The 27,765-nt window shown below is 41.7% G+C and overlaps 1 protein-coding gene across 1 annotated transcript in view; it reads left to right on the forward strand.

Annotated features, from left to right (window-relative positions):
- The first annotated feature begins 472 nt into the window (after positions 1 to 472).
- Positions 473 to 27,765, forward strand: part of LOC116540317 (dapper homolog 3-like) — a 434,808-nt gene continuing 407,515 nt past the window's right edge. Inside the window, exons 1-2 of the mRNA XM_032263801.1 lie at positions 473 to 534; positions 3,988 to 4,985. Of these exons, the coding sequence (XP_032119692.1) occupies positions 473 to 534; positions 3,988 to 4,985 (1,060 nt within the window). The remainder of the gene's footprint in view (positions 535 to 3,987; positions 4,986 to 27,765) is intronic.

Here is a 27,765-nt window from a genome sequence, read left to right on the forward strand (position 1 = left end):
AAAGCGTCCCGGAATCTCAGCAAAAGGGGTTACTTCTCAGGTCAGCTATTTCAATCCAATCAGAATTATTTTCTTTCATTTCCCTGCCAGTTTTTGCTTAAAATCTTCCATGGCTGGGAAGCAAAGCATAAGAGAGTGAGCATGGATTTAGATTAATCCAGCTCTTTGTTCAAAACCTGTTCTGCAACTTTCCAGTCTTAAAATCCTAATTACTTAGCCTCTATGACTCTTTCTTTCCTCACTTGCAAATGGAGATTAAAATGTTCTACTTTATGGATTTTTTAATGGAGATTTTATGGAACAATGTATTCAAAACACCTGCTCTACTGCCTACTCTATAGTAGACACTTAATAAATGTTATTCATTCCCAGCTTTTTAGGCAATGCATCAGTCATTCTTCTTTATGCTGAAACAGTGGCTCCTAACTGTGTAGTCTGCAGTATCCCTGTGTAGGATTAACAGGCAGTCACGATGATGACTGAGTCTAAAAGCCTGAAATCAAATCCTAGACCTACAGCTTTCTTGCAGGACCTGTGATAAGAGAATGTGTGATAACTTCCTCAGATTCCTTTAAAATGAAGAGCTAGACTAGTGCACACTTGAGATCCTTTTACAATGTGAAATATTGAGACTCTAGTATTTACCCTTTAGGTTTTGATTTTATTTATATTAAATAAATTATAATACTTTACACTCTAAAGTGCTATTGGTTGGTAAACAAGTACCTTTCTGCGCTATATTTCCTGTGGCAAAAAAAAAAAAAAAAAATACTGACTTCAAAATAAGCCATTGTAAATTTTTGAAAGATCTCATTGTCAAGTATCTTTCTACGGTCAGACAAAAATCTGCCTCAATCCAAGTAATTAGTGCCACTTCTTCCTTTACCTTGATCAGCACCTCTGGTCCCAGAATAAGATCAGGTGTGCACTAACTTGTCTTTGTCCCTTCCTAATTTCCTTTCCTCCTCTAATAATATGTGTTAGCTACTCAGATGCTTTCCTTCATCTTAAGCCCCCATAGCCTGAAATTTTGTGAAGCCATGGAGGTGAACTCTATTGGAAAATGAGATTCTGGCTGACAGTGGAACATTGGAATATATGATTGTTTTAGAAATGACTTTTACTAATAGTCCATTGATGATGTTTCAGTAAACTGGAGTTTGGATAAATATTTTCTGGGTTTAGCCCTCTCCTACATGCCAAGCCTCACCCTTGCCCTCCCTCCACTTGCTCTCAGTCCCAGTCCCTAACTTGAATCAATTTATGCCTTCATTGATTGATTCACTCCTTGAATATTTATTGAGTTGCTACTACATATAAAACCCTCTGTTAATTTCTGATTTGTACTTCAAAGATAAAAAATAACTGAACCTTGCCCTCAGGGAACTCACAGGCTAGTAGAAAGAGATATGATACACATATATATGCAACCAAAAACCAAGGAAGAAATAATATCACGGCTCAATATTTTTCAAACCATAAATTGCAGCCCATTTGCAGGACATGAAATCAATCAGTAGGTCATGACCAGCATTAAAAAAATAAATTGAATAAAAATATTTGACTGAATCACAAATTAAGGACACATGTTGTTTTGTGAAAGTTTTATAAGTTATGTGTGTGTGTGTGGAGGGGCACTATAGTGTAATATGAAGTGTTTTTACTATGCATCTGATATAGTTTGGTTCTGTGTCCCCACCCAAATGTAATTTCCATGTGTCAGGGAGGGACCAGGTGGGAGGTGATTGGAGCATGGGGCTGGTTCCCTCATGCTCATGTTCTCATGATAATGAGTGAGTTCTCACAAGAGCTGATGGTTTTAAAGTGTGGCAGTTCCTTGTGCTCCCACACACTCCATCCTGCTGCCTTGTGAAGAAGATGTCTGATTCTTCTTCGCCTTCTGCCATGATTCTAAGTTTCCTGAGGCCTACTAGCCATGCTTCCTGTCAAGCCTGCAGAAGTGTGAGTCAAGTAAACCCCTTTCCATTAAAAGTATTCAGTCTCAGGTAGTATTCTTTATAACAGTGTGAGAACAGACTAATACAGCATCACACTGAAAAGTCTGAAGACACTATCTTAGGAGAGAAACAGATAAAGAAACCCTCTCAAGCTTAATGTGTCTATGACTCAGCCAGGAATCTTGTTAGGATGGTTTCTAATTCAATTGCTGTGTGCTGGGGCCTGAGATTTTGTTTCTGATAAACTCCCAGGTGCTGCTGTTGCTGCTCATCCACCCAAGAAGACAAAGTGCTAGATGGAGAGACTATTTCCCGAGGAAGAACCTGAGGAAGTCCCTGAAGTCATTCGTTTGTGACTTCAAGTGCCTCCAAGGAATAAAAGAAAATATACTTCTCCCTTCTTTGTCTCGTTTTTGCTTTTGGTTGATTGATAGAAATCCTAACTTACCCCATTCTTCACTAAGGATTGTTGCTGTCCGGCTTCCAGGCGCTGAATGTTAAAACCAAGGGACCAGATCTGCTTCAGGCCAGTTACTGTGAAAAGCTCCACTGTTTTATCTGAGGGTTGGCCCCCAGTTTTCCATCGTGTTTTAAACATTGGTGCCTTTCCATACAATGTCCCCTGCAATTAACAGTAGAGTCCTTACTATAAAGAAGGTTTTTAAAAACAGAAGCAAGAAGAGTTTTATTTATTCTACCTTCTACCGGCTACCCCATTGCATCAGGGTTTCACTTGCATTCAGATAGCTGCGTTGACTTCCTAATGGTTTCCTCTGCCTGAAGTTCCTTTTCTGTCTCCCTCTACCCATCCCCTTCCCCTCTTAAACCATCCTGTACAGGGATATATTGATCAAGCTAAAATGAAGCTTCCATTATTTTCTTTTACTGCTTAAAATCCTTCAATGACCGCCCCCCCTTCCATTCATTGTCTAGGCAAGCTCTCTGCTCCTGCCAAACTTGTTTGCTGCTGCTCCAATGTGTCTTTCTTCATCCTTCATTTTGACCTCTCACATCCTCCTCTCACTTTTCCAGCTATTCGAATCCTGCCTACTCTTTAGGTTTTAGCTTAAATCCCACTTCTTTCATGAAGCCTTTTTTGGAAACCCCAGAGGGAATGAATGTCTCTCTCTCTTTCTCCCTCTCTCTCCCTCTCTCTCTCTCTGTGTGTGTGTGTGTGGTGTGTGTGTGTGTGTGTGTGTGTGTGTGTGTCTTTCTCCCTTACCCCTCTTTTGCTGATGTCTCATCTCAATAATGCCAAGCATAATTTGTGTACTGGCGTATGGAAGAAAAAGCCCGGGATTGGCAGGAGCAGACCAGAGTGGGAGCTGACCAAACCGGATGTGTGTGACAGCGGGCAAGCCACGTGTCTTCCCTGAGGCTCAATTTCTCCATTAAGATGAGAGGATCGGAGATGATGATCTCTAAGTGATTGCACATGGTGTCCAGTATTACGTGTGTTTTGCTAACTTTGTTTCTTTAAAGTTCTCATTTTCTATTACTGTGAAATGTTCTTAATTGTCGTTCTTGTTAGTATTGCGCTATTGCCCATCTTTTAAATTGTCTTTTAATTTTTAAATTCTCGTGTTTTTGTTTTTCTTACTCATAAAGAAACCACATTTTATGGCCAGGGCAATGAGGCCCAGGGAGAGCCTGCCTAAGGGCACGCGGAGCAGAGAATACATTACTCCCAACTAGGGAGGGCCCTGTGCACCAGACGCTGCCCGGCGCCGCTCAGAGTGGGTGCTCACGAATTATTTGTCAATTGATTGGAGGTTGCCAGGCCCATCTTGCAAGACACCTCCCTTCTCCCTGGAAGGAGAAACCCTTGGAGTCTGTTGGTTAACGGGAAAAGTGCTTTCTCTGGGAGGAAGGCGGGGCACGCCGGAACACGCTCTCGCTGGGAATCCGCACACTCCTTCACCCGGTGTTTCTTAACCCCTTTCTTCTCCGGGGAGTGGAGAGGGGCCTCAAGGATACTAGAAATCCGTCCCCTCGGCGGAGACACGTAGTCGCCCCCTCACCACCACAGCCGACTGATCTTGCGGAGTGGATCTCCCCCAACCCCGCCGGCGTTTCGCTCGGGCTCCCTCCGCTCTGCAAAGGGAGCAGGGAGCTGGGGGAGCCTTGCACACCAGTCTTCCCGGAGCTGCAGACGAGGAGCCCCGCGCCCTCGGGAGCCTCTCCGCGGCTTTCCCTCCGCCGCGCGGCTGTGCAGCCTCTCCCCGCCGCCCCCACCAGCAGCTCGCCCTCGCTCCCCACCTCCAGCCCCGCCAGCCGGAGCGCGCACACCGGGGCTCCGGCACGTGGGCGCGCGGGAGGTGGCGGCCGCTGCTGCCGCTGCCGGAGCCCGAGCCCGAGCCGGAGCCAGAGTCCTAGCAGGAGAGATCGCCCTCCATGCTGCGGGCGCTGCGGCCGCCTTCCGCTCAGCCTCGGGTCCCAGGCGAGCCTTGCGAGCCGGCGAAGCAGCGGAGGGGAGGAGGACTAGGACGGGAGGAGGGGCTCGGCGGGCTGGAGCGAGCTGGGCTGTGAGCACTAGGGACCCGCAGCCTGGAGGAAGCAGCCCCGCTCTATCGCGCGCTCTCTGCTCTAGCCGCTACTGGGGGCTCCAGGCAGCGCGATGCCGCTGCGCTTCTTCTAGGCGGCGGCCGGCGGAGACATTCCGCAGCCGCTTGGCCCGCACCGGCCCCTGTTCCGCTGGCAAATCCCTTGTCTATCCGGAAGGACGCACCCTGCCGCCAGAGCCGGAGCGAGCGGGAAGTCCGAAGTCAGCCTCCAGCGCCTCCAACTTCCCTGTGAGCCCCTCTCCCTGCCGCAGCCTGCGCCAGACCTGGGAGCGATGCGCCCCCAGCCGGGCGGCGCGCCCTCTGCCAACTCGCCACCCATGGGATCGACTGCTCTCAGCTGCCCGGCTTGGAGTGCGTAGCCTTCGCCGCGTGGCCCAGGAGAGGAGCAAGACAGCGAGGCGTTTCGCGGACTCCGCGAGCACTGGTCGGCTTGGTGGCTGCTGGATAGCGTTTATACCAAGGGGTGAGTAGCCCGCTAGTGGAGGCGCCCTTTACCCCCAGCTAGTGGCTTGCATGGATGGCAAAGACACGGGAGAAAGTTGGGTCTCCTTGCACTTATCCTGGGATTGGCAGCGGAACGCAACATTGGTTCCTCCAACACGATTGCCTTGGGGCTTCCCCAGTTCCCTGCATCTCTAAGCCAAGGAGGGAGTCCCCTTCCGCTTCCCAAGGAGAAAAGTGGCTCCCTAGAGCAGATCGCTGACTTCCTCACCAACGTGCCATTTGGGGCTTTTCAGCCGCCCGCGCGTGAAGCTAGCTCTCAGCATAAGCGCTTGGAGATCCGCAGCCGCCTGGGCGCGCTAAGAGATCGTGGGCAACCCTAGCCCTTAGGGTAGGTAAAGAAAGGTAGCCCTTTCTTTAATGAACGCGCTTCATTAAAGAAAAGAGACTACTGGTATATTAAGGAAGTGTAAGAGTGTGTGTGTGTGTGTGTGTGTGTGTGTGTGTGTGTGTGTGTGTGTGTGTGTGAGAGAGAGAGAGAGAGACATGCTCCAGGAAAGGTAGCCCGAGTAGTAGGCGCGACTGAAATTTATCTATTGCTGACGGATCCAGCACCCGGAATGCCAGATTGTCTTGATCCGCGGTGCGGTGCGGGTTTAGGGGCGCACAACACAGGGTGGCCCGACAGAGTCCAACAGGTGGCCTGCGCGGGCTTCCTGTGGCTAGGCGCGGGGGAGGGAACCGCTATCTCCCTGAGGCCCGGCTGCCTCTGCTTCTACGGGCGCATCTGAACATGGGCAAGGAAATGCACTCCCTGCTTTCAGGCCCGATTTGGGGTGAGTGTGTGAAGCATCCAAATGCCTCCTGTCGGAAAACAGCGGCCTCATTGTGTGCCCGACTGAGGTTTCAACTTGCAGGCAACTGAGAGGCCATTCAGCTGGGCGGCGCGGAGTTGGCTGGTCCTCGGACTTGAGCCGTAGCCTTGCCCGAGGTCCCTGGCGGCAGTATCCCAGCTCCTCCGGATGGGCGGTGAGCCAAAACTCAAGAGTTTTGCTCCTCTGTACTCCACTGAAAGGAGGGGGAGTTGCAGGAACACCAGGAGTCCTGCTGGAGTTTATTCTTCTTTACTTGCCTCCTGCGCTTTTATCCTGAGATTCATACACCAGGGCAGGTATGGGCGGGCATATACCTGATGTGTGCGAGTTGAGTGTGGGGTCAGGTCGAATTTAAAAGCTGGATAGAAGAAACTAGAGAGAGAACATTTTGCACCCGCTAGGGAGACAAATAAGGAGAGGGCGCGAATGCGCTTCGAAAAAGTTTCACCTGAACTCACCTTTCTTCGGTGACTTCAGGTGTAGCCAAGTGCAAAATGTTTTAATTCCCCAAAGCTGTGGACCTTCCAAAGTAGAATCTTCTAAAATTGCTGCGTAACTTCATTCCTCGGCTTGCTCATTTGTAGATTGGGGACCGTTACCCGCGTTTATGGGTGAAGCTCTGGAATGTCTATAAAGGAGGTATTTAGAGGTGGATGTACAGGAGGGAGGTAGAGTAGCTGCGTGTGTGTATGTGTGTGTGTGTGTGTGTGTGTGTGTGTATGTGTGTGTGTGTGGCGTGAGGGAGAATTGGGAAAAGGAGGAGTTGTCTGGAGCCTACATGCATAGCAGGCACCACGTTTTTACTTAGATTCTGTGTTTTAAGGAAGTGGGTTGGCTTTGGGAAGAGTGATGGAGATTTGGGGAAGCTAAAGCTTTCCCAGCACTCACTTGGCGCTGTTATGCCACTGCCTGCCCACTTCGCAGTGAGATGTTTGTATATTGGAAACAAAGTGATGACACTCCAAAACACAAAAGAACCCTCTGCTATTGGTGCTTGCCCCAGTGGCTTTCCCTCCTGGGAAATGAAGTTCTGGAGACCACAGCTGTTTAGCCTGGCTGCCTTTACTCTGGAATTTTGCTGCATCCTTCCAGCCCCAATTCAGTTTCCCTCCTAAGGAGAGCCCTCCTCACGCAGGGCCTCTGGTAGCAGATCATCAAGGGTATCTAAGTAGAGTGAACTCCTGGATGTGTAGCACTCACTGGGTGATTTAGCATGGGGCGCATGCGTCACGAGAAACATGCTCCCTGGAGTCTTGGCATTCGAAAGGGAGCCAGGAGCTGGGGCCCTAGAGGAGAATGGGCAGGGAGGTATTGTATATTACGAAGAGACAGACGGATAGTCGTACAGAATTAGAGTAAGAAGAAAAAGGAGAAAGAGAAGCGGCACAAAGAGGGAGGGAGAGAGGGGCAGAGAGACATGACAAGAGAGGCAGAGACGCACAGAGACAGAGGGAGGGCAGAGAGAAGACAAGAAAGTTACAAGGTAGGCAGGGCAAAGAATAAGAGCAGGGAAGAGTGGCAGAGAGAAAGGGAAGGTGGGGAAAATAAATCCGAGGAAAGAACAATGTGAGAAAAGAGAATAAAAAGAGAAAGGAGTGGGAAACGGGGTGGAGAAGCCAGATGGGGAGGAGGGAAAGGGTTGGAAAAGAGAGGTGTCCTGAAATCACATGCTTTTTGTATTTAATTTTTGTAAACCATGCTGCCGTTCTAAATTCCACATCCTTAAGTAGCCAGCCCTTGATTAGTGTTTGTTTCGCTGAGGAGTCATGAATTACGCAGAAATTGGAAACCCTCTTGGAACTCCTTGGAGATGACATGAGTACAAGTTTAGACTCTTGGTAAATGCACACATGCATAAATGCATTTGTAGTCATAGTTTTTGTTTATTTGTAGTTTTCTGGGTAAATACAAGATGGAGAATTGAGGCAGAGGGTTGGTTCACTGACAATATTTGCCAGTGATTCTCTAACCTTGTTTTTAGAAAAATCTCGGGTAGCTTCTGAGAAACACAGATTACTAGAGCCACTCCCCTGGGAGCCAGTTCCAATAGGGACAGGAATATGCTACTTTGAGTGCCCCAGTTGGTCCTAAAGCAAGTGGTCCCTGAACTGGGTTTTGATAAGTGTGGTATAGATGGTATAACACCCTTCTCTAATTTGTTTCTGGATTTCTTCCCAAGAGATGCTGTTTAACATCCTATTCTCTCCGGAAAAGCTCATTTCTTGTGAATTTCTCTTGATAAAAGGAGAAGCCCAAGGAAGTTGCTCAGCCAGGGTTACCTTCATGAACCTCATTAATCACTGTAGTTCCAGGGGAAGGCAGATGACTCCTTTGGTTGACCTTGTCAGGGACTTTCACAACTAACAGGCACTGAGGATTCCTCAGGGCATTGCCTTGGGCATTCTTTATATACTATCTGCCCATTTAACACCCCCAGAAAGCTATGTCACGGGCACTGTTATCATCTGCATTTTAGCTGAGGAAACTAAGACTTTGAGAAATTATGTAACGTGTCCCAGAGAAATTACTTTAGTTGTCAGTGGCCTAGCAACTAGAAGGTACAGCACTAAAATTTGAGCCCAGGTGTGGTTGACTCCAGGATCTTTCATCCTAATTATGTGCCATCGTAGCTGCTAGTCCTAACACCCCTTTCTAGGCTGATGGAGCCAAAAGATCCTTGGAGATCTTTCCCAAGCATTCTCCCTCCCCACGCTACCATTTGAGAAAAACAAAAGTGGCTGAAGAAACTGGGAAATGTCTTGCCAGAGATCCTACAACCAGTAGGTGACAGAACTTGGACCAACACCCAGTGTCTGGAGTCTCAGTCCAGCATTCTCATCATACCAGTAGTTGTCATGCCTGGCTAATCATCAAGGTCACATGCATCATAGTCAAAACGCAATTTGCTGGACTCCCCTAAAGGCTAACTGAATCAAAACCTTGCGGGCAGCAACCTCAGAGATCTATCTTTTTAGTCCATACCCAAGCCTACATCTATCTATACATTACTGTTTTCCCCAGTTGTTCCCTCACTTCTGGATTCCAACACTGGATCCCTTCCAGACAGCTTCAGGAGGAGAACTCTGAGTCCCTCCTGCTTCCAGCCAAATAGAAATACATAAAGTAGTAGACTCTGTGTATGTTGCAGCCCACTGAGGTCCAAGGAAACAAGCAGGACCACCTGGAGGCAACTTTGAAAGCTCTTTGAGAAGTGTTGCAATCACAATGATGTTTGTTAAACCCTTTTTTTTTCCTATGTCAAGTCGGAAAGCATTTATAGAAACATCAAATGCTCTTTCAGTGCATGAGTGTTGGTATTTGTACTTATACTTGACACAAAATGATGCCATGAGCCAGGCCAATGTGTCACTATGTCCAAAGTGTCTCCCAACTTAGTGGATCTAGCTGTGGTGCGAGAAACACCCCTTTCCTCCCCTTCATTTTTATGCTTTTGACTCCCTCAGAATAGATCAGTGCCTCATTCTGCAGGTAGAAGGGAGCTATCACACATACACTCTGTGTCTTTCTGGCCCACTTAAACTGTTTTCTCAGTGACCTCAACATCTTTTCCCTTCTATTTCATTGAAAAGTGGCCAAAGGTGCCAGACATCTTGTCCAGCAAACTGTTTTGTCATCTTTCCCTTTTCAGATCCAAATTTATCTTTTGAGTATTTTGCTTTTAACCCTGACCTCTTATTCAAGGATGGTAATTGAGCCTTAGGTAGCATTGATAAGCAACTCTCTGATACATGTGTTTTAAATAATCACAGTCATTTGTGACTAGAACATGAACCAAGGAATACCTTACATTTATAATCTGCTTCATTAAGATGCTGAATTTTTTTTTTCCATTTCAATGGTGAGAACCTACTTTGCTGGCATGACTGGCAGTGGAGAAGTAAAAGGTGAAAGAAACACTTAATGGTTAAGATTTGGGCTCTGAGTGCAGACGCAGACAACTAGAGGTCAAAGCCTACCACTACCTGCCTTGCTTTTATAACTTTGGTCTGGTGATTCAACTTCTTCAAGTCTTCATTTCTTCATGTACAAGTTGAAGACAGTAACAGGTTGTCTTACGTTGCAGGGATTAGCCTCGAAGAATGATTGAAGTGCTTAGCATGGCATCCTGCATACCTGTCAGCTAGTATGGTTACTGCTTTTTATTAAATATTTGCTGTGTGCCAGGCTCCATTTAACCCAGGAGCTGACATTAGGAAGGTTAAGAAATTTGCCCAGTTCACCTAGATTATCTTTTTATTTTATTTTAATTAATTAATTTATTATTATTACTACTTGTGAGACAGGATCTGGCTCTGTTGCCCAGGCTGGAGTACAGTGGTATCATGTTGGCTCACTACAAGGTCCGCCTCCTGAGTCAAACCATCCTCCCACCTCAGGCTTCTGAGTAGCTGGGACTACAGACATGCACCACCATGAATAGCCAATTTTTTTTTTTTTCAGGGATAGGGTTTCGCCGTGTTGCCCAAGCTAGTCCCAAACCCCTGAGCTCAAGCAATCCACCAGCCTTGGCCTCACAAAGTTCTGGGATTAGAGGTGTGAGCCGCTACCTGACCCACACAGATTCTAAGCAGCAGACTGACAGAATCCAGATCTCTCCTTTTTAAACTTCCCTAACCCTTACTGTTGCATTGCTGTGAGTCTCTGTTCTTTATACTTTAAGACAGTGTTGCATATGAAACACATTCTGGTTTGCATTTTAATTAAACCCATTGCAGAGAATGTTGAGAACAGTGGGAACATTTTGAACTTTGGGGGATAATTTTTAGGTGGTTAAATCACCTCCAAAATATTTGCTTTAACTTTTCTAGCAATTGGAATGTCTCATAGATCCATCCCCTGTTCTATTGCTTGGCTGACTCCCATCTGTTTATAAGGTCTCAGCAATGTCTCAAATTTCCCAAAGAAGCAATATCTTAGCATAGATATTGCTTCTTTGGGAAAATCTCCCTTGAGTCCTCAAAGGCTGTGTTAGATGTCTTTATAATGTGTTCCTCCATTTAAACTCAAGCATACTTGTCTGTTTACTTCTGTGTATCTGCCACTCAGTCTATATATAAGCTTCTTGAGATCAGGGGACTGGTTTATTGGAAGTTGGATCTATAGTACCTAGGACAGTGCCTGACATATCGAACCTCACAAAAAACATTTTTGAATGACTAATGGAAACTTCAAGCTAATTCTCAAAGAAAAAATCTGTTCAGAAAAAAGTGGCCATTGTCCTTAAATGCTAAAACAAAAACATCCAAGCCTAAGACTTGAAAGCCATGAGGCCTCATGCATCCTTAGAGGCACCAGTTCTTCACGTAGGAGTGTAATTGTATCAGTAGTTGTTGATTAACTATGTAAGCTTTGGGCAAGTGTCATTGTGATGTTGCTTAAGATATAATTAGAAGGGACATTCTGATTTATAAGTTAATGTGATTTTATCTGTACATTTAATTAGTTGCTTGGAAAGACACATTTGTTTCTCAGCCCAAAAGTTTTAAAAATTAATAGGCTTTCTAGAGTGAGAACGAAGGTTAGAAATAATCTAGTCCAATCAATTTGAAGAAGAGATGAAGAAACTGAGGCTCAGAGGGGGAAAGGACACCCAGCAAGGTGTCCCTTGTCTGAGGTCACCCAGCAAGGTAGTGCCACGGCCAGTGTGAGTGCCAGTGGTTTCTGGCTGCTGGCCCAGAACTCTTAATGCCCTGCTGAGAGTGATTAACACATGCATGGTGAGCTACTTGTTTGCTTTGAAGGCTTGCTTGCAAGCCTTCTGCATAGTCAGATACACAGCCTGCAACTGCACGATCCCCAGATGAAGCTCTTGTTGAAAAGGAGTGAAGCAGGCCTGAGATTATTTGCTGATAGGGCAAATTCCTCTAGACAAGGGTGTTTGTTGGAGAGCATCTTGGCAGGTCCTAATCCATAAGGCCTTATGGGCTTCTGAGATTCACAGTCTAGTTTTCAAACAAGAAAATGTGTCTGGAGTAGGATCCCCCTTTGATGTTCTTGTATGTAATATTTCAAAAATTAGAGATGTATGGATGTTTGTTGCCAATCCCCTGGCACAGGGTCATTGGCAAAGTCATGATCAGATGATGCTCCCCTTTCTTCCTAACCCTTTTTTAGATGGGAAGCAGTCACCTTGAGATCTTTCTCTCTACCCCTGGGATGCTTTGGAGTATGACTAAATGGGTCAACTGAACTGCATCCTTGGACACAGAAACATATGCAGCGTGCTTTGACTTTGATAACACATAGATTGTTATCACGTGATGTCAATATTATGGAGACAGTAAGGCGCACATCATCGGTGTGATATATTGTGTATGATCCTTTGAAAACATTATAATCAAGGCTGACAAGGCAGAAGAAATATCTCAACTTTGCATCTTCCCTGAATCCCAAAAAGCTTGCCAAATCAACCCATACTAACAAGACTCTGATTACTCAAGGAAAGAAGGCACAGATAATGATTCACTTTGCCCTTCTACCATAATCAGGCTGAGATTATTGTTGTTATTTTCTGGTTTGGTATCTCAGGGTCAGCTGCAAGGCAGAGGTACCTCTCTTTATTTCTCTACTACCATAACAGATTGCTCCCTTTCTTACCTCACAGGTTCCTAGAATGCCTACATTGCATGCTAATTTTTTGGGCCTTCAAATAATTTAATTTTTTCTATGGTTCTTTATTGAAATGAGAAATTTCCTGGGTAGGATATTGTTGATACGTAGACCTAACATCTCACCCTTTCTTCTCACCTTTTAATGGGCATTGAAGATAAATATTACTCTCACTGCCGCCACCATCAACACCACCACCTCCTTTTCCTTTTGCTACTGTTACTGTTGCCATTTATTGAGTATCTACTATGCGCCAACATGGTTCTAAGTTATGTACGTGCAGTTTTCTCATCTCATATTTCCAGTAGTTTGATGTTGCGATTATGGGTAAAGGAATTAAGAAATCACCAAAGAGATGACAAAAATAGCAATGACAGGATTAACCAGAATAGAAAAGAGGTGATAGTTGGATCAGGAAAATATGTGAAAGCAATGTAGACAGGCAGGAAGAAAAGTAAGATCTCTTTCCTCCTTCCTATTACCAAACACGCACGCCTCTAAGCGGGATCTTTAGAGAATGCATAATAAGCTGAGGCTTAGGCAGGTTAACTTGTACCTGATCCTCAGTGCCCTAAATGGCAGCGCAGGGCTTTGAATCCAGACTTTCTTATTTTCAGACTTTACTAGGTAATACTGTCTTCAGTTGACTTATAAAACAACGAGCTTGAAAAGAGCTTAGAGAATAACTTCCCCTATGGCTTTCAAAAGCAATTATGAGGCACGTTAACAGAAACACATTAAGATATTTTATGTCATTATCTAGTACATACCCCACACACAACTGACACAAAAGTTTAAAAACTATAACCCTTACTGTGGGTAATTTACTGATATCCTCCGTTCTGCTTTATCTTATTATTTACTGTGCACATTTCCATGTGGAGATACAACATATTCACCTGTAACACTGAAATAAAAGTTTTGGAAAATCATAATTACTCTTGCTATAGGCAGTATAGCCTAATAATTTCCATTCGATTCCCATTCATTAAAAAGAAATCATGCTACAGTCCACAGAATTGATTTCATGACATTAATGGGTTGAAAAGCACATTGTGAAAAACATTCCCTAGCCTGACACTACAGACTTTTATGTGTGGAGAAAGTAAGGATTGGCAGGTAAAGCTATTTTTCCTAGTTCAAGATCCCATGATAGGCTAGTGGCAGAGCCAGTGTAGAACCCAGGCTCATGACACCCGCTCACGCCTGCGAGTGAAAGCACCCTTGACTGTGGCCTCTGGGTTATGACTGAGCTTCAGTCTGTCAGCAGATTGTTGCCATTGACCGCTCATATCTGCCCTTCAGCTTTGACTTCCAATCCCCTCATGTAGCATTTTTTAGTGAGATTTAGGTGACAGGTTAATTTACGGTACATGGGTTTGGTGGTGGGGACTTGTGGTGTAAAGGGATGGTGAAGGAGCTGGGATGGTGTTGAGGCCCCTTTGGTTTTTCTGTGAGTCTTGCAGACTTTTTTAATTGAATAATTAGAGAACAGATCCTGGAGGAGGGAAGAAGCATTGAGGCTAACTTGTGTGTCCTTAATCCCTGCATCTGTCTCTCTCTGGACTACTTCTCCTTCCACAACCCAGAGGGTATTACTTTTATGTTTAAAGGCATTAACACAAGGACTGAATTTAGAGCCCAGTTTGCCATACCCAATATATGACGAATCCTTTCTGGAAACTATGATGACTACTTGAGCTGGGGGCAGAATTTTTGAGATGGTAATTTTTAATTTATTTAACACTACCTATGCATGGTAAAACGCCAAACAATACAAAATTGTAAAAAGTAAATGTTCTCTCATCCCTGATCCCAAGTCCTTAATTCCCGTTTTCCTAGTAAAACTATGTTTCCAGTGTCTTCTGCATCCTCCCAAAGATATAAGCAGACAAAAAGCATGCTTTTCCTCTTTCACACAAGTGACAGCATATAATGTACCTCGTTTTTTTCTATGTAAATGGCACATCTTGGGGATTGCTCATGTATGCCTCTATTGAGCTGCCTCATTATTTTTCTGAGCTGCATAATGTGCCATTATATAAATGTACTGGGATTTATTTGACTGTGGTAAAGTGTAATGATTAGGAAGCCGGATTCTGCAGCTGATCTGTCTCAGAGAAAGAGAAACAGAGAGAGAGAGAGAGACAGTATGTGTGTATGTGTGTGTGTGTGACACAGAGAGAGAGAGAGAGAGAGAGAGAGAGAGAAAGTGTGTGTGTGTGAGAGAGAGAATGTGTGTGTATGTGTAAGAGTGTGTTTGTGTGTGAGTGTGTGAGAGAGTACGTGTAAGAGTGTGTGTGCATGAGAGAGAGAGAGAGAGAGAGAGAGTGTGTGTGTGTGTGTGTGTGTGTGTGTGAGAGAGAGAGAGAGAGAGAGAGACAGAGACAGAGACAGACAGAAAAATTTTAGGAAACATAGGGCCAGGGAAGGCTTCACTAAGAGTCAAATTGTACCTCATTTGTGCATATTTTCAAGAATTCAGTTGTTAATATTGTGTGAGCCGTTTTTCACTCCATGAAATCACCAACAATTATTTGTTGAGAACATTTCAACTTTGGGATCTTGGGAAGAGAGGCGACAAGTAAAGATAATGGTTCCTGCCCTTGAAGAATTTGGAGACAGCACTTATTTACCCAGAACAGGTTGAGAATGATAAATAATTGTGTGTAATTGCAACCAAAGCTGGTTACTGTCCAGCAGGTATCTGCTAAAAGATCATTCCATGCAGCAGGAAAAGCAAGCACAAAGGCTGTGATGTGGGACTGTGAGTTTCACATTTGAGAACCAGCAAGGAAGCCAGTGGGGCTGAAAGCAGAGGAATACGGTGAGTGGGTGGGTGGTGGAGGAGAACTGTTGATTCCTAGGAGAGAGTGCTTTTAGGCTAATGTATAGCCATGTAATAAAAATGAAATATTCTGTTTAACTTGCCTCAGCTATGGTTCTGTAGAAGACTTAAAGAAGGCTCTATGGCTGTTGCTAAATTATATGAAAATACGTTTTCCATTAACAGAACTTAGGATATTTTAGTGAAACTCTTACCTATAATCCTGGTGAGTTTGAAAAAAGCATAAAAATATACCCAGTAACTGTTTATTCAATGAAGGAACATACACTTGAATAAAGTAAGAATGAGGAAGTGAATGTACTAGTTTGGCTAGTGTAAAAATGATGGCAGAGACTGAGGCAGCTCCATCCTGACTAGTGGGTGGAAAACTCAGTGAAATTTGCTAAGGGAGCAAGTTTTAAAACTTGCTGGCAATTTCCATATCATCCGAAGTAGGAAGGAGGTTTAAGTTTATATTTAAACTTAGAGGTTTTTATCATTGTAATAACATTTATTTTGAGGGAAGTAGAAGAATGAAATTACAGCAAAGATAATTACTACTAGACAATTCTGCCTCCTTGCCCTACCTTAGAGAAGCTTCTGCTGTGATTTCCCCAGTGTTAACCTCCACTAGCTCAAAGACAAAAATGAAGAGAAAATGTATCCAAATGTTTGAAATGCATTCACATTTATTTATTTATTTTAGAGACAGGGTCTTGCTCTGTCACTCAGGCTGGAGTACAGTGGCACAATCATGGCTCACTGCAACCTCAACCTCCTGATCTCAAGTGATCCTCCTGCCACAGTCTCCTGAGTAGCTGGGACTACAGGCAGAAGCCACCATGCCCTGTGTATTTTTAGCAACAAAAGCATCTCTTAACTCCTAGCAAGACTCTTATTTTTATACATTATAGTGAAAAGTGTTGTAGAAACACATCTAGGACTACTTGATGTTGGGAAAACATTTATATTAAATGTTTTCCATGTATTTATTTCTGTTGAGAAAAAAATAGCAATGAAAAGCATTATCAGTCTGGATGGTTCTTTTTCAGATGCAAAAATTACTCAAACTGAAATCCTTTTTATACTCAATTTGGGCCTGCCAGCTTTAAAAGAGGGCAGTCAGGATAATATGAGAAACTGGCCCATGCGCTCAATCTTAGCTCATCAAGGCTGTGCCAGAAGTGACATTTTCGTACAGTATGGCTTGATGCTCTGATTACAAATTGGTCTTGAGCAGCTATACTCTTTGTAATTTTATTCACTGAGGGATTGTGCTTGTATCATTAGGTCTGTTTTGGTTTTGAAACCTGAAGTGAAAAATATATCCCTGGTTTCTGTCTTTGTTTTGGAATGTGGTAGAGAAAACTATCCAGAAACAAGTGTAAGTTATTACATGCAAAATTAAGAGTTTTGTTTTCCTTCAAGGTATCAGTGAAAAAGAGTCAAATCTGTGAAGTATTTGAAGGGATTTATTCTTAGCCAAATGACTCATGACACAGCCCCAGAAGGTCCTGAGAACATGTGCCCAAAGTGGTTGGGTTATAGCTTGATTTATATATATTTTAGTGAAACAGAAGTCACAGGCAGAGTCATAAATCAATACATGTTTGATGTACATTGGTTTGGCCTGGAAAGGTAGGACATCTTGAAGTGGGGGCTTCTAGGTCACAGGTGGATTGAAAGATTTCCTGATTGGCAGTTGGTTGAAAGGGTTCCTCTCTGAAGAGTTGAGGTCAGCAGAAAGAAATGTTGACAATTAAGGGGGAATTGTAGAAGACAAGTTTCTTATTATTTACATGATGAAGTCTCCAGGTAGCAGGCTTCAGAGAAAATGAATGGCAAATGTTTCTCATCAGACCCTAAAAGATGCCACAGTCTTAGTTAAATCTCTTTTGGATTAGGAAAAGATCTGGAAAAGAAAGGGGAATATCCATAGAATGTAGATTTTCCCTGCAAGAGACACTTTCGTGGGGCCATTTCCAAACATGTCAAATAAATATGTTTTTGGGTAAAACACTTCTTTTTCTTTCAGGGCCTACTATCTGTCCTGTGGTGCTAACTAAAGTCAGGTTGGAATTTGGTATCTTATTTCTAGAAAAAGTCTGTTTGGTCACTTTAAGGTCTCTGTTTCAATGTTCATACTGGTCAGTTGTGCCTGCATTCCAAAGGGGGGAGGTTATAATGAGTCATGTCTGAACCCCAACCCTACTTTCCCATCATGGCCTGGAGACCGAGTCTTGCTTTGTCACCCAGGCTGGAGTACAGTGGTGCGATCTCAGCTCACTGCAACCTCCAGCTCCTGGAGGTTGCAGTGAGCTGAGATGCATGACGAGTGATTCTCGTGCCTCAGCCTCCCCAGTAGCTGAGCCTAGATGTGTGTCATCATGCCCATTTAACTTTTTATATTTTCAGTAGAGACAGCGTTTTGCCATGTTCCCAGGTTGGTCTTAAATTCCTGGGATGAGGCAATCAACCTGCCTTGGCCTCCCAAAGTGCTGGAATTACAGGTATGAGCCACCATGCCTGGCCACCGGCAGTAGTTTTTCAGGTTTCCTTTGGAATGCCCTTGGCTGAGAGGAGGGGTCCATTTAGTCAGTTAGGGGCTTAGAAGTTTATTTTTGGTTTACAAAGTCAGTGATGATAACATTTTCCTCCCACTTCACTCAGGAAGTTTTACAGAAAAGGATTAAATTAGAGTTTTAAAAAGGGTGTTAGGTGTTTATATTTCACGTTGTTGATTTTACTTATGATAGATACATTATTTTGGCAAAAGAGAAGGTCCATAATTACTCTTCACTTTCATTGACTGTTGTCAAAAATTCTATTTTTAATTTATTTGTGTGCGCTTTTTTCCACACAATGAAATTACCAATAATCATTTTTGATCAAGGACCTTTTGTCCTTGGGTTCCTGGGAGAATAGAAGACATGTAAAGACAATGCTTTCTGTTCTTGGGGAATCTAGAAGAAGTAAATACTTGCCCAGGGAAGACTGAGACTGATAAACTCTTAAATGTGATTAAGACTTATACTGGATGATAGAGACAGTGAATCCATGAGTATTCAAGGAAGGAAGTGACTATCAATGTTGAGATAGGAAAAAGCAAATGTTTTTCCTTCTGCAATTCAGACATGACAAGCCTCAACATAGATCACTTTATCTTCAGTCACCAAAATGTCTGTGGTTCCCCTAACCTACCTCACACTAAACAAGCCATTCTCCATCAGATACCAGAGGGGTGTCCTGTAATTCAGTTCTCACTATTTACCTGGAAGTAGTGTCAGATCCCACAGGCCTGCTGCTACTTTAGATGCCAGTCACAAGCTTCAGATTATGACTTGTGCTTCTCACCAACCAGCTATAAATTGTGGCTCTATGACGCTCTCCTTTGATTTCATTAGTTTGCTAAAGAGGCTTACAGAACTCAGGGAAACACTTATGTTTACTGGTTTATTACAAAGGATATTACAAAAGATACAGATGAGCAGCTGGATGGAAGAGATGCCTCGTGCAAGGTATGGTGAGGGGCATGGAGCTTCCAGCCCCCTCTATGTGTGCCATCCTCCGGGAACCTTCATGTGTTCAGCAATCCTGAAGCTCTGAACCTAGTCCTTTTGGAATTTTATGGAAACTTTATTAGGTAGTCATGATTGTTTACATCATTGGTCATCGGTGATAAACTCAGCACCTCTCATCTCCTTTCCATGTGATTATAAAGTTTCAACCCATCAGTCACATAGTTGACTCCTCTGGTAACTAGCCCCAATGCTGAGGCTATCCAGGAGTGCAGTGAAGGTTGTCTCATTAGAACAAAAATGTTCCTATCACCAGAAGTTACAAAAGTCTTAAAAGCTCTGTATCAGGAACCAAGTTCAAAGACTAATATTACAACAAAAGATTTTTCTAGCCCCTCAGTCTACAAGGATTTTAGGATCTCTGTCTCAGGAAATAGGACGGAGATCAAATATATATTTCCCATTATACCGAAATAACATAATCTAAGAGCAATATCATTTGGGCGAAGTTTCTAAAGTGTCATCAGAGAATAGTGAAAAGTTTTATATGACCCTGATTGTATCACCTAAAATCTTATAAAAATAAATTAAAAACAAATATTCTATGTTTTCACTTGACAGGTTACCTCAATGGGCTTGTATGCTAAATAACACCTAGACCATAGTTAAACCTAGGTTTCAATGCACTGCTAGGCTTGGAGCAAGTATGGAAAATCTCCATCCCTCCACGTATGCAAACACCACCTTAAAATGAAACAAACCTCGAACCAAAACCAAAGTCAGAAGTGCTGAGCAAGGAGCAGATGAGGAAAACTAAATTTTTTCAAACTGCAAATACGCACGTATTGCTGCATCTAAGAATCAGCCTTGACCAAGCTAACTATAAGTCAGAAAGTAAGGACTCTGACCCCAAGATTCCTGCATGAACTCAGGACCTGGAAGAGGACCAAAGAAAGCTTGGTTGGTAGCTTTCTTTGGCTTCCAAGAAAAGCGATAGTAAATCTTCTTTGTAGGAAACCATGTCCTCCTCTTTAGGCCTAGAAGAATCCCATAGGTAAAGATAAAAAAATGATCCCACAATTAAATATGACAAAAATACACATGAAAACCAGCCAATATACATCAGAGGTATTGGGAAGAAAACAGATTTCAACTTCTAAGATTTTCAGGTGTTAGAATTATCATAGAGGATATAAAATTACTATGTATGATCATTTGAAGGAGTAAAAGGCAATTATTTAAAATATGGCCATACAGCAGAAGACCATAATAAATGATTAGGAAGAATTTACAAATAACTTGTTAGAGCTTTTTGAAAGACAGAAGTGGTAGACTAAACCCTGAACTGGTTAGGTAAAGCAGCATTGTAGACACAGCTGAAACTGGAGGAAGATAAACAGATAGGAAGACATTACTCCACAATTCAGCACAGAGAGAGAAGGAAACGGACAATATGGGAGAGAAGTGAAGAGATAGAAAGGGTAAGCTGAAAAGTTTGTTCTAGGTTTAATCAGAGTCCCAGAAAAAGAGCAAATAAAAGAGGTACAACATTTGATGAGGTAATGACTATTTTCTAAAGCTGATAAATGATATTAATTTGCCAATATACTAATAAGATCAATAAAATGTAAATCCACACATAGATACATTGTAGTGAAATTCCAGATACACACATAGATACATTGTAGTGAAATACAAACCATAAAGAGAAGGTCTTACAAGCATCCAGAGAGCAAAGACAGATCTGCCAGCAAAGGAACCAAAGGTAGTATTGACAGTAGACTGTTCAGTGGCAGCAATGGAAGAAAGCAGATCTAGGATAATATATTCAAAGTCCTGAGACATAATAACTGTCACACTGAAATTGTTTTCCTTTTAATTATAGGAACAAAATAAACACATTTCTACAGAAAGAAATCTTTACTAAGGACACTTCTAGAGACTGCACTTACAAATTAAAAGTAAATCCAGAAGGCTGATATAGAAGGAATGCTTGGTAAAATAAATTGGTAAAAATGTGAGTGAGTTTAAACGTTGTCTGTATAATATGATATTATGATCATGTTCTAACTTGTATAATATTTTGGAGAAAAGAAACAAAATACTTTTATAGAAAATATTAACAAAATACTCTCATAGACAGTAAGAGCAGGCAGCTAACCAAATGCAGAATCCTAGCCTCTTAAACTACTCTGTAATCTGGCCACTTATCTTCTGTCTTCCTCATCTTTCACTTCTATTTCTCTCTCTTTTTTCTCATCAATCTTATTAAAGGACTGTTAATTTTTTTACATATTCCAAGGAAAACCATTGCCTTTACTCATCTTTTTATTTAATGTTTTGTTTTTCATAAGACACATAAGGTGACAGGCAGGTTACAAACTGAAGAGTTTTTCTTTTTTTTTTGGCAACACAGTATGAAGAAGTTGTGAGTAGAATATATAAAAAGCTACCACAAAATATTAAGAAAAGATAAACAACCTAATGGAAAGTGGGCAAAGTTTACTAAGAAAAGGAAAAACATGAACAGTTGTGCAACCTTATTAGTACTTGGGGAAATGCAAAATGAGGCATCAATTAGATATCTTTTATACTCTTTAGATTAGCATGAATTAAGAAGTCTGAAAGTACAAAGTGTTGGAATGAACTTCAATACATTGCTTTGGGGAATGTAAATTCTCCATCATTTAAGAGTATACTTTGGCATTTTCTTGTGAAGTAAAACATATAGCAGTTAAATCTGTATTTATGGTGCCTGCATATCTGTTAGGAATTTCCTCTTTGCCATTCTCCCCATTTTATCAGGATGTAGCTAGCCACATTCTGACAGGTTAACAGCAGAGTCAGCAATCACTGGGTGTCTTAAGGGCATTTGGGGGCATTCCTTTCTGCACAGGCATTTTTCCGTCCTCTCTGCTCATATCCAGCATGCATTTTTCAGGTGCTCTCCAGGGTGTGAGTATTTCCGGAGCTTCCTCCTCCAGGGGCTCCCCTTCCTGCTCATGTCTGGCTAGCTGCCTACTTTAACAGTATGATATTATTTATGTTATAACATTTTGAATTTTGATAAAAACAACACTACTTTTCTGTTTTTATGTATAAGATAACACAACATACTCTATGATAGATTTGAAAGGAAAGAAATGTAAACAAAATGTCAGGTGGTGTGTGATATTTGTTAATGCAGTGGGAGGCCAGGAGGGCACAATAGGAATAGAACATAGTAAGTGGGGTTCAGGGATGGCTTGACTTTCAGAAGCAGAGGGTTTAGGAATCCAGTCGCCCTTTAACTGTGGAAGTGAGTTTTCTGGAATTGATTGACTTTCAGAAGGAGGGACTGTCACCAATTAGCTGGTTTTGGAAACTTGTATACTCATACAAAGCTGTCATTGATCAATTTGTGTAGGTTTAAAACCAGTTTCTTGGTTTTATCGTCTTGTGATGATAGCTGCAGAACAATCAGTCTTGTTTTTGGAGGATAGGGACCTTTTATTACTACTATGAAGTAAGTATTATTATTTCCACTTTAAAGATGAGATGGTGAGCTAACAAGAGTTGCCAGCAACAGAGTGGTAGAGCTAGGATTTGAACCTCAAAATCTTGGCTTCACAGTCCTCTGTCAACATTAGGTAGCTATAGCTGAGTTAGTGCTTATCATATTCTATGCTATCAGATAATGATAAGATAATACTTATGGGAAGTCTTAGAGTTCTTTTCCTAGCTCCTGGTGCTCCTCCCACTTGCCTGTCTTGGCCAAATGGCAAACAGTTGTGCAAACAGAAACCTGAGAGTATCCTTGACATTTCTCAAGACTTCACCCTATCTCTTCTAGTCAACCAGGGTCCTAAATCCCTAGATAATTTAATAGCCTGACCATTTATCTCTATCTGCACACTGCTGCCAGAATAACATTTCTGAAAAGGTAAATCTGAACCTGTCACTTTTGACCACCTTAAAATTATTTTGTTATGTTCAATTAGCCTTAGAGTAAGAATCAAATCCTTTCTCTACCTCTCCATCTTATCTTACACTATTTTCCATCTCTGACCAGGGCTGCTGACCTTTTTTTTTTTTTTTTTTTTTTTTCTTCTTTCATTTTTTTGGTTTCTTCTTGCCACAAGACCTTCCCTTGTACTGTTTGATTTGAAGTTCAGACCATTAGACTATGCTACCAACTACCCTTCTTGTTATGGTCATCTACAACCCTAGGTCATGTAGCCTCCTAAATTCTTAAAGATTTTTGCTTCTGATTGACTCTCTCTCTTTCCTTAAGACTACTCTGACCACATTTCTTGATGACTGAGATCTCTATATAGATGATTTACCTAATATCCTGATCAGTTTATTGAACTCTCCTTCAGTGATCTTGTTCTCTATTCTACCTAATCGGACTACTACTCTGGACATACCTGGAGCAGATGGTTCTTGAATTTTAGCACACATCAGAATCACCTGGAAATCTTTTTAAAACACAAAGTGCTGAGCCCCACTCCTAGAGTTCTCACTCAGTAAATTGGGGGTAGGGTCAGAGTTTTGATTTACGTTACAACCTTGCTCCAAAACAGGGAAATAGATTTTCAACACATTTTGAGGCTCTGTTTGGAACGCTGTGATACAACATGGAGTCCAGTTCACATGTATTAAAATTCATCTGGGGGAAATCACAAAGAGACTGAAAGTCATTCTCCATCGTGGCCCAAGCTGTTGAAGATCAAGAGGCACATGTGACCGTCCATTGAGAAAGATGTGTTATCCTTCCTAAGACCTCATGAATGAACAGAGAAAAAGTAGTTCTAAAGAAAAGCCCTGTTTTAAAAGATCTGTGAATCATAGGGACGACTTGTGACCAAACTGGTCCTCACAATGGCAAAAGGCTCTGGGGCAGTAATAGGAGAGTAAGGAGTTATGGGGATGTTTTTATCAAACATTTGTGAATGATTTTCCCAGGTGATGCTAGGAGTTAATAATGAAAACTGTGGTTTATTAGAAATCTACTATGGGGCAAACACTGTTTTATGATGCAAGTAGATATAATAACACGTGTGGAGTACTTACATAATATCGAGCAATTAACCATTCAAATAAGTGATAGATGTTACTGTCATTATTGTGAATATTATTATTACATTTAATGTTAGCCTTTATTAGTCCTTAAGAGGTGATTATTATTGACATTTCATAGAGGGGTAAACTAAGATTAGATTCTGGGACCACACTGCTTGCAAGTATCAAGGCCTGGAGCTGCATCAAATACTACAACACATGCTATTCCCTTTCCTTCATGCTATGTACTCCTTTGCAGTGGAAGAGGAGCTTTGCATCAAGGTATAACTCTTAGTTTTTCTGAAGAACTGTCAGATCACTTCTCTAGCATATGATTATGCAGTGGATTAAGTTTTGAACTTAGAGCAGAAACACATGTTTATCCTTGTCAAGCATTTATTGTTATTGGCCCTATCATCTTGTCTACATATATTTGAAACTCAGGAATTTCATTCAGTGTATTAAACTTGTGATGTGCACATATTTGACAAGCATGACTGACTTCAGATGTTTTCCTAGTTTTTGATTAAAATATATTTAAAGGGGGCAGCCAAAAAAGGGAAGGCAGCAGGTGGAGCCTTATGGCAGACTGCGAGAGATTCCTTCATTCTTCAATCTCTTCAATTTTATATAATTCATGAATGGAAGTTCTTTGTCATGGGTCAGCTTGGTGTACATTTACTATACTAATCATACTGTAATCCCACATTTTTCCTGTTTCATTCATTTATCAATAAATATTTTGGCAGACTCTTTACCAAAACTCACATATTCTGCATTTATGGAATTTTATCTATCTGCAAGACTCATAAGCTTATTTAAAATTCAGCTGATTTTACATCGTTTTAAAGCAAATATGCTTTACTTTTGTTGAAGCCATAATGACTTAGTTGTCACTGCTTTCTTTATGAATCATTCTTGTTATTTCTCTGAGAAAAGTAATACATCCTTTTTTTTTTCTTTTAAAACCTCTAAAACAATTTCAACTTTTAAACTAACTTTTAGTTGAAAGGTTTAGTTTATCTGGGGAGGCAAAGAGTCTTAGAAGCCTATCAAACAAGATATGAAGCAAACCTTCACTGTTACCTTTAGAATCTGGGCACCTGTAACAAGTTTGTGTGATCAAATGCCTTCAAAATGAATGCACAGATGTGCTGCAAATAGAAAAGATATTTTTACACAATTTAGATAAATAATGGTTTTGGTGTGGGTGGATTGTTCTAGGAATGTACAGAAAGTTAATGCATTACTCATTCCTTTGCATCTTGTCCTTCCATAGGGGAAAGGGTTTGTTTAAACAGAGACCAGAGCCTGCATATTCCATATATAATTTCCCCTTATCTCATAGATAGTCAAAAGGAGCCACCCTGGAGAGATTCATGAAAGGATGCATTTAATTTGGGAAGAAAATAATAACCTGTATTTGTCCATTTTAATTAGTGTATGAAGAACCAGATTTCTCTAAGGGTCCTCTTTCTAGTCTACATTTATAGAACAGCATCTTAAAATGGCAGTTTCCCAGAAGAGTAAGAATGTCTAAAACATGCCATACTTTATATCATAAAATAGATTTTTAAAACATACATTACACTTAATAATGTTTGAATAGTTAGGGATCTTTCTCTGTAGAGTAGCAAACACTGAGGGGCTCTATGGGCTAATTTTGGCTCTTGGCCAAAGTTACTTGGGAGTCCTCAAGTGTACTTGTGTGTTTTAATTCATCCCAGTTGCCATTTACTAGTTCATAACCACCCTCACACCCGCAATCTGTTGTATTCATGTACTTTCTCTGAATGGCCTCTGCAAGCATTTGGGTTGGTGACTCCTAGGGCAAAAGAAAGATGGGTGGTCTTGGGGGATGGTGTAAGAAATTTTGATGAGATGATGCTTCCTCTCTGGAATTGCTACAAAACCCCTTTTGTACTTAGAATTTACCATTTTTGTTGTTGTTTTAAACAAAAAGTGATTCTTTGACTATTTTATATCTGCTTAACACCTATGTGTATAAATAGAACTACCAAATATTTTGGTGGACTGTGCACACAATTGAGTAATGAATGGATGCATTTTCAAATATGATGATGAGAGACTATTAAGAAGCATTGTTTCAGGAACATGAGTGGTAAAAGTATTGGCTATCAGGAGTTTTACACTTTTGAGTTTGACAAGTTATCAGTAGATATGGATATACATGTTTTTATACTTCTTGATCTGTATACATAAGCATTCAGATGACCTGTGTCTCAAAGTTACCATGGAACTTTAACTCTGAAATGATTGTGTGTGTTTGTGGCACCATTTTTTTTCTTTTCTGAGACAGGCTTTCACTCTGTCGCTGAGGTTGGTGTGCAGCGGTGCAATCACAGCTCGCTACAGCCTCGAAGTCCCCAGGCTCAGGTGATCCTCTCAGTTCAGGCTCCCCAGTCCTGGGAGTATAGGCATGTACCACCACACCAGGCTAATTTTTCTACATTTTTGGTAGAGATGGGATTTTGCCATGTTGCCCAGGTTAGTCTCAAACTCCTGGGTTCAAACAATCCCTCCTAAAATGCTGGGATTTTAGGCATGAGCCACCATACTCAGCCTGTGGCATAGATTTTATATCAAGGATTTTTGTTGTTGTTGTTTGTTTTTAAAAAAAGAAAAGCATGTTCTTTTGCTCAAACAAGAACCAAGGTTTTGCCCTTTTTCATAGTTACATTTTTAACTCATGTGGTGCCATTTTTAAAGGCATTACTAATTTCATGGAGTAGTCTGATCATCCAAAGGCAGGCTGAGATAGTACAAAGTGCTTTGAAGTCAAACCATAGTCCATTGTGTGAACTTTGTGACTTGGGACAAATCACATGACTTCTCTGAGACTGTTTTCTGTATGTTAAACATGACCAGTAACCTTTTCTACTGGGATTTTATGATTAAATGAGATAATATAAGCAATGTCTAAAATAAAAAAGCCAGTTATGATTTATATAATATTGACTATGCTGTATCTTCCCACTTTCCTCCATCTCATTGCCAATATCTTAGCCAAAATGACAATTTGTGTCTCATTTGGACAAGTGTCATATTCACTTAACTGTCTCTCCCCACTTCCCATTGTCTTGTTCTCTATATGACATGCTATAAGAATGATATATTTAAGAAGCAAACATGATCTGATCCATGCATACTAGAACTCTTCCAAGGCTTTCCATTGCTCTTAGAACATGCTCTAGAAGTTTCTGCATGGTGTGGCTCCTGCTGCCACTCAGCCACCTCAGAGTCATGCTCCCCATAGATCTCACCATTCAAGACATCTGTCCACCTTTCCTCTGATTTCTTGCAAGTGCCCTGTTTTGCCTCACCAGCCCCTTTCCCTTGGTACTCCTCCTTACTCAGTCCAGTCTTTCTGCTCAGAGACATTAATTCTATACCTAGTTGGTTGATACCTATTCTTCCCTTAGATCCTTTAGATCTCTACTCTTTCATTGTCCTTCCAACTACTTTCCCATTTTCCTGACCTCTCACTCCCTAGCCAGGTCTGATTCCTCACCCTCATAGGACCATAGTCTTCTACAAAATATTTAGCACAGTTATAATTTATTTATGATGATTTAATCAGTATTTATCTTATTTGCTAGAATAAAAACACCATGATATTAAAGGCTAGGTCTGTATTTCTAACACCTAGATGACCTCCATCAATATTTGAATTAACTTTTGAATGTCAGGGACCCCTTAAGCTTTTTACATTGGCCTCTTATAATGACATTGTGAGGTAGATGTTATGATCCCTCTCTTATAGAAGAGAAAAATGAGGTTCAGAGCATTTTAGAAGAGTTTTTCTCAAGATTACACAGCACATAGAGTGTGGTACTATAATTTGCATGCAGGTTGCTTTGCATCTAAATCTTGAACCCTTAACCACTG

This window comes from Sapajus apella, unplaced genomic scaffold (genome assembly GCF_009761245.1).
Source record: "Sapajus apella isolate SASKATOON/1434 unplaced genomic scaffold, GSC_monkey_1.0 scaffold138, whole genome shotgun sequence".
Classification (NCBI taxonomy): domain Eukaryota; kingdom Metazoa; phylum Chordata; class Mammalia; order Primates; family Cebidae; genus Sapajus; species Sapajus apella.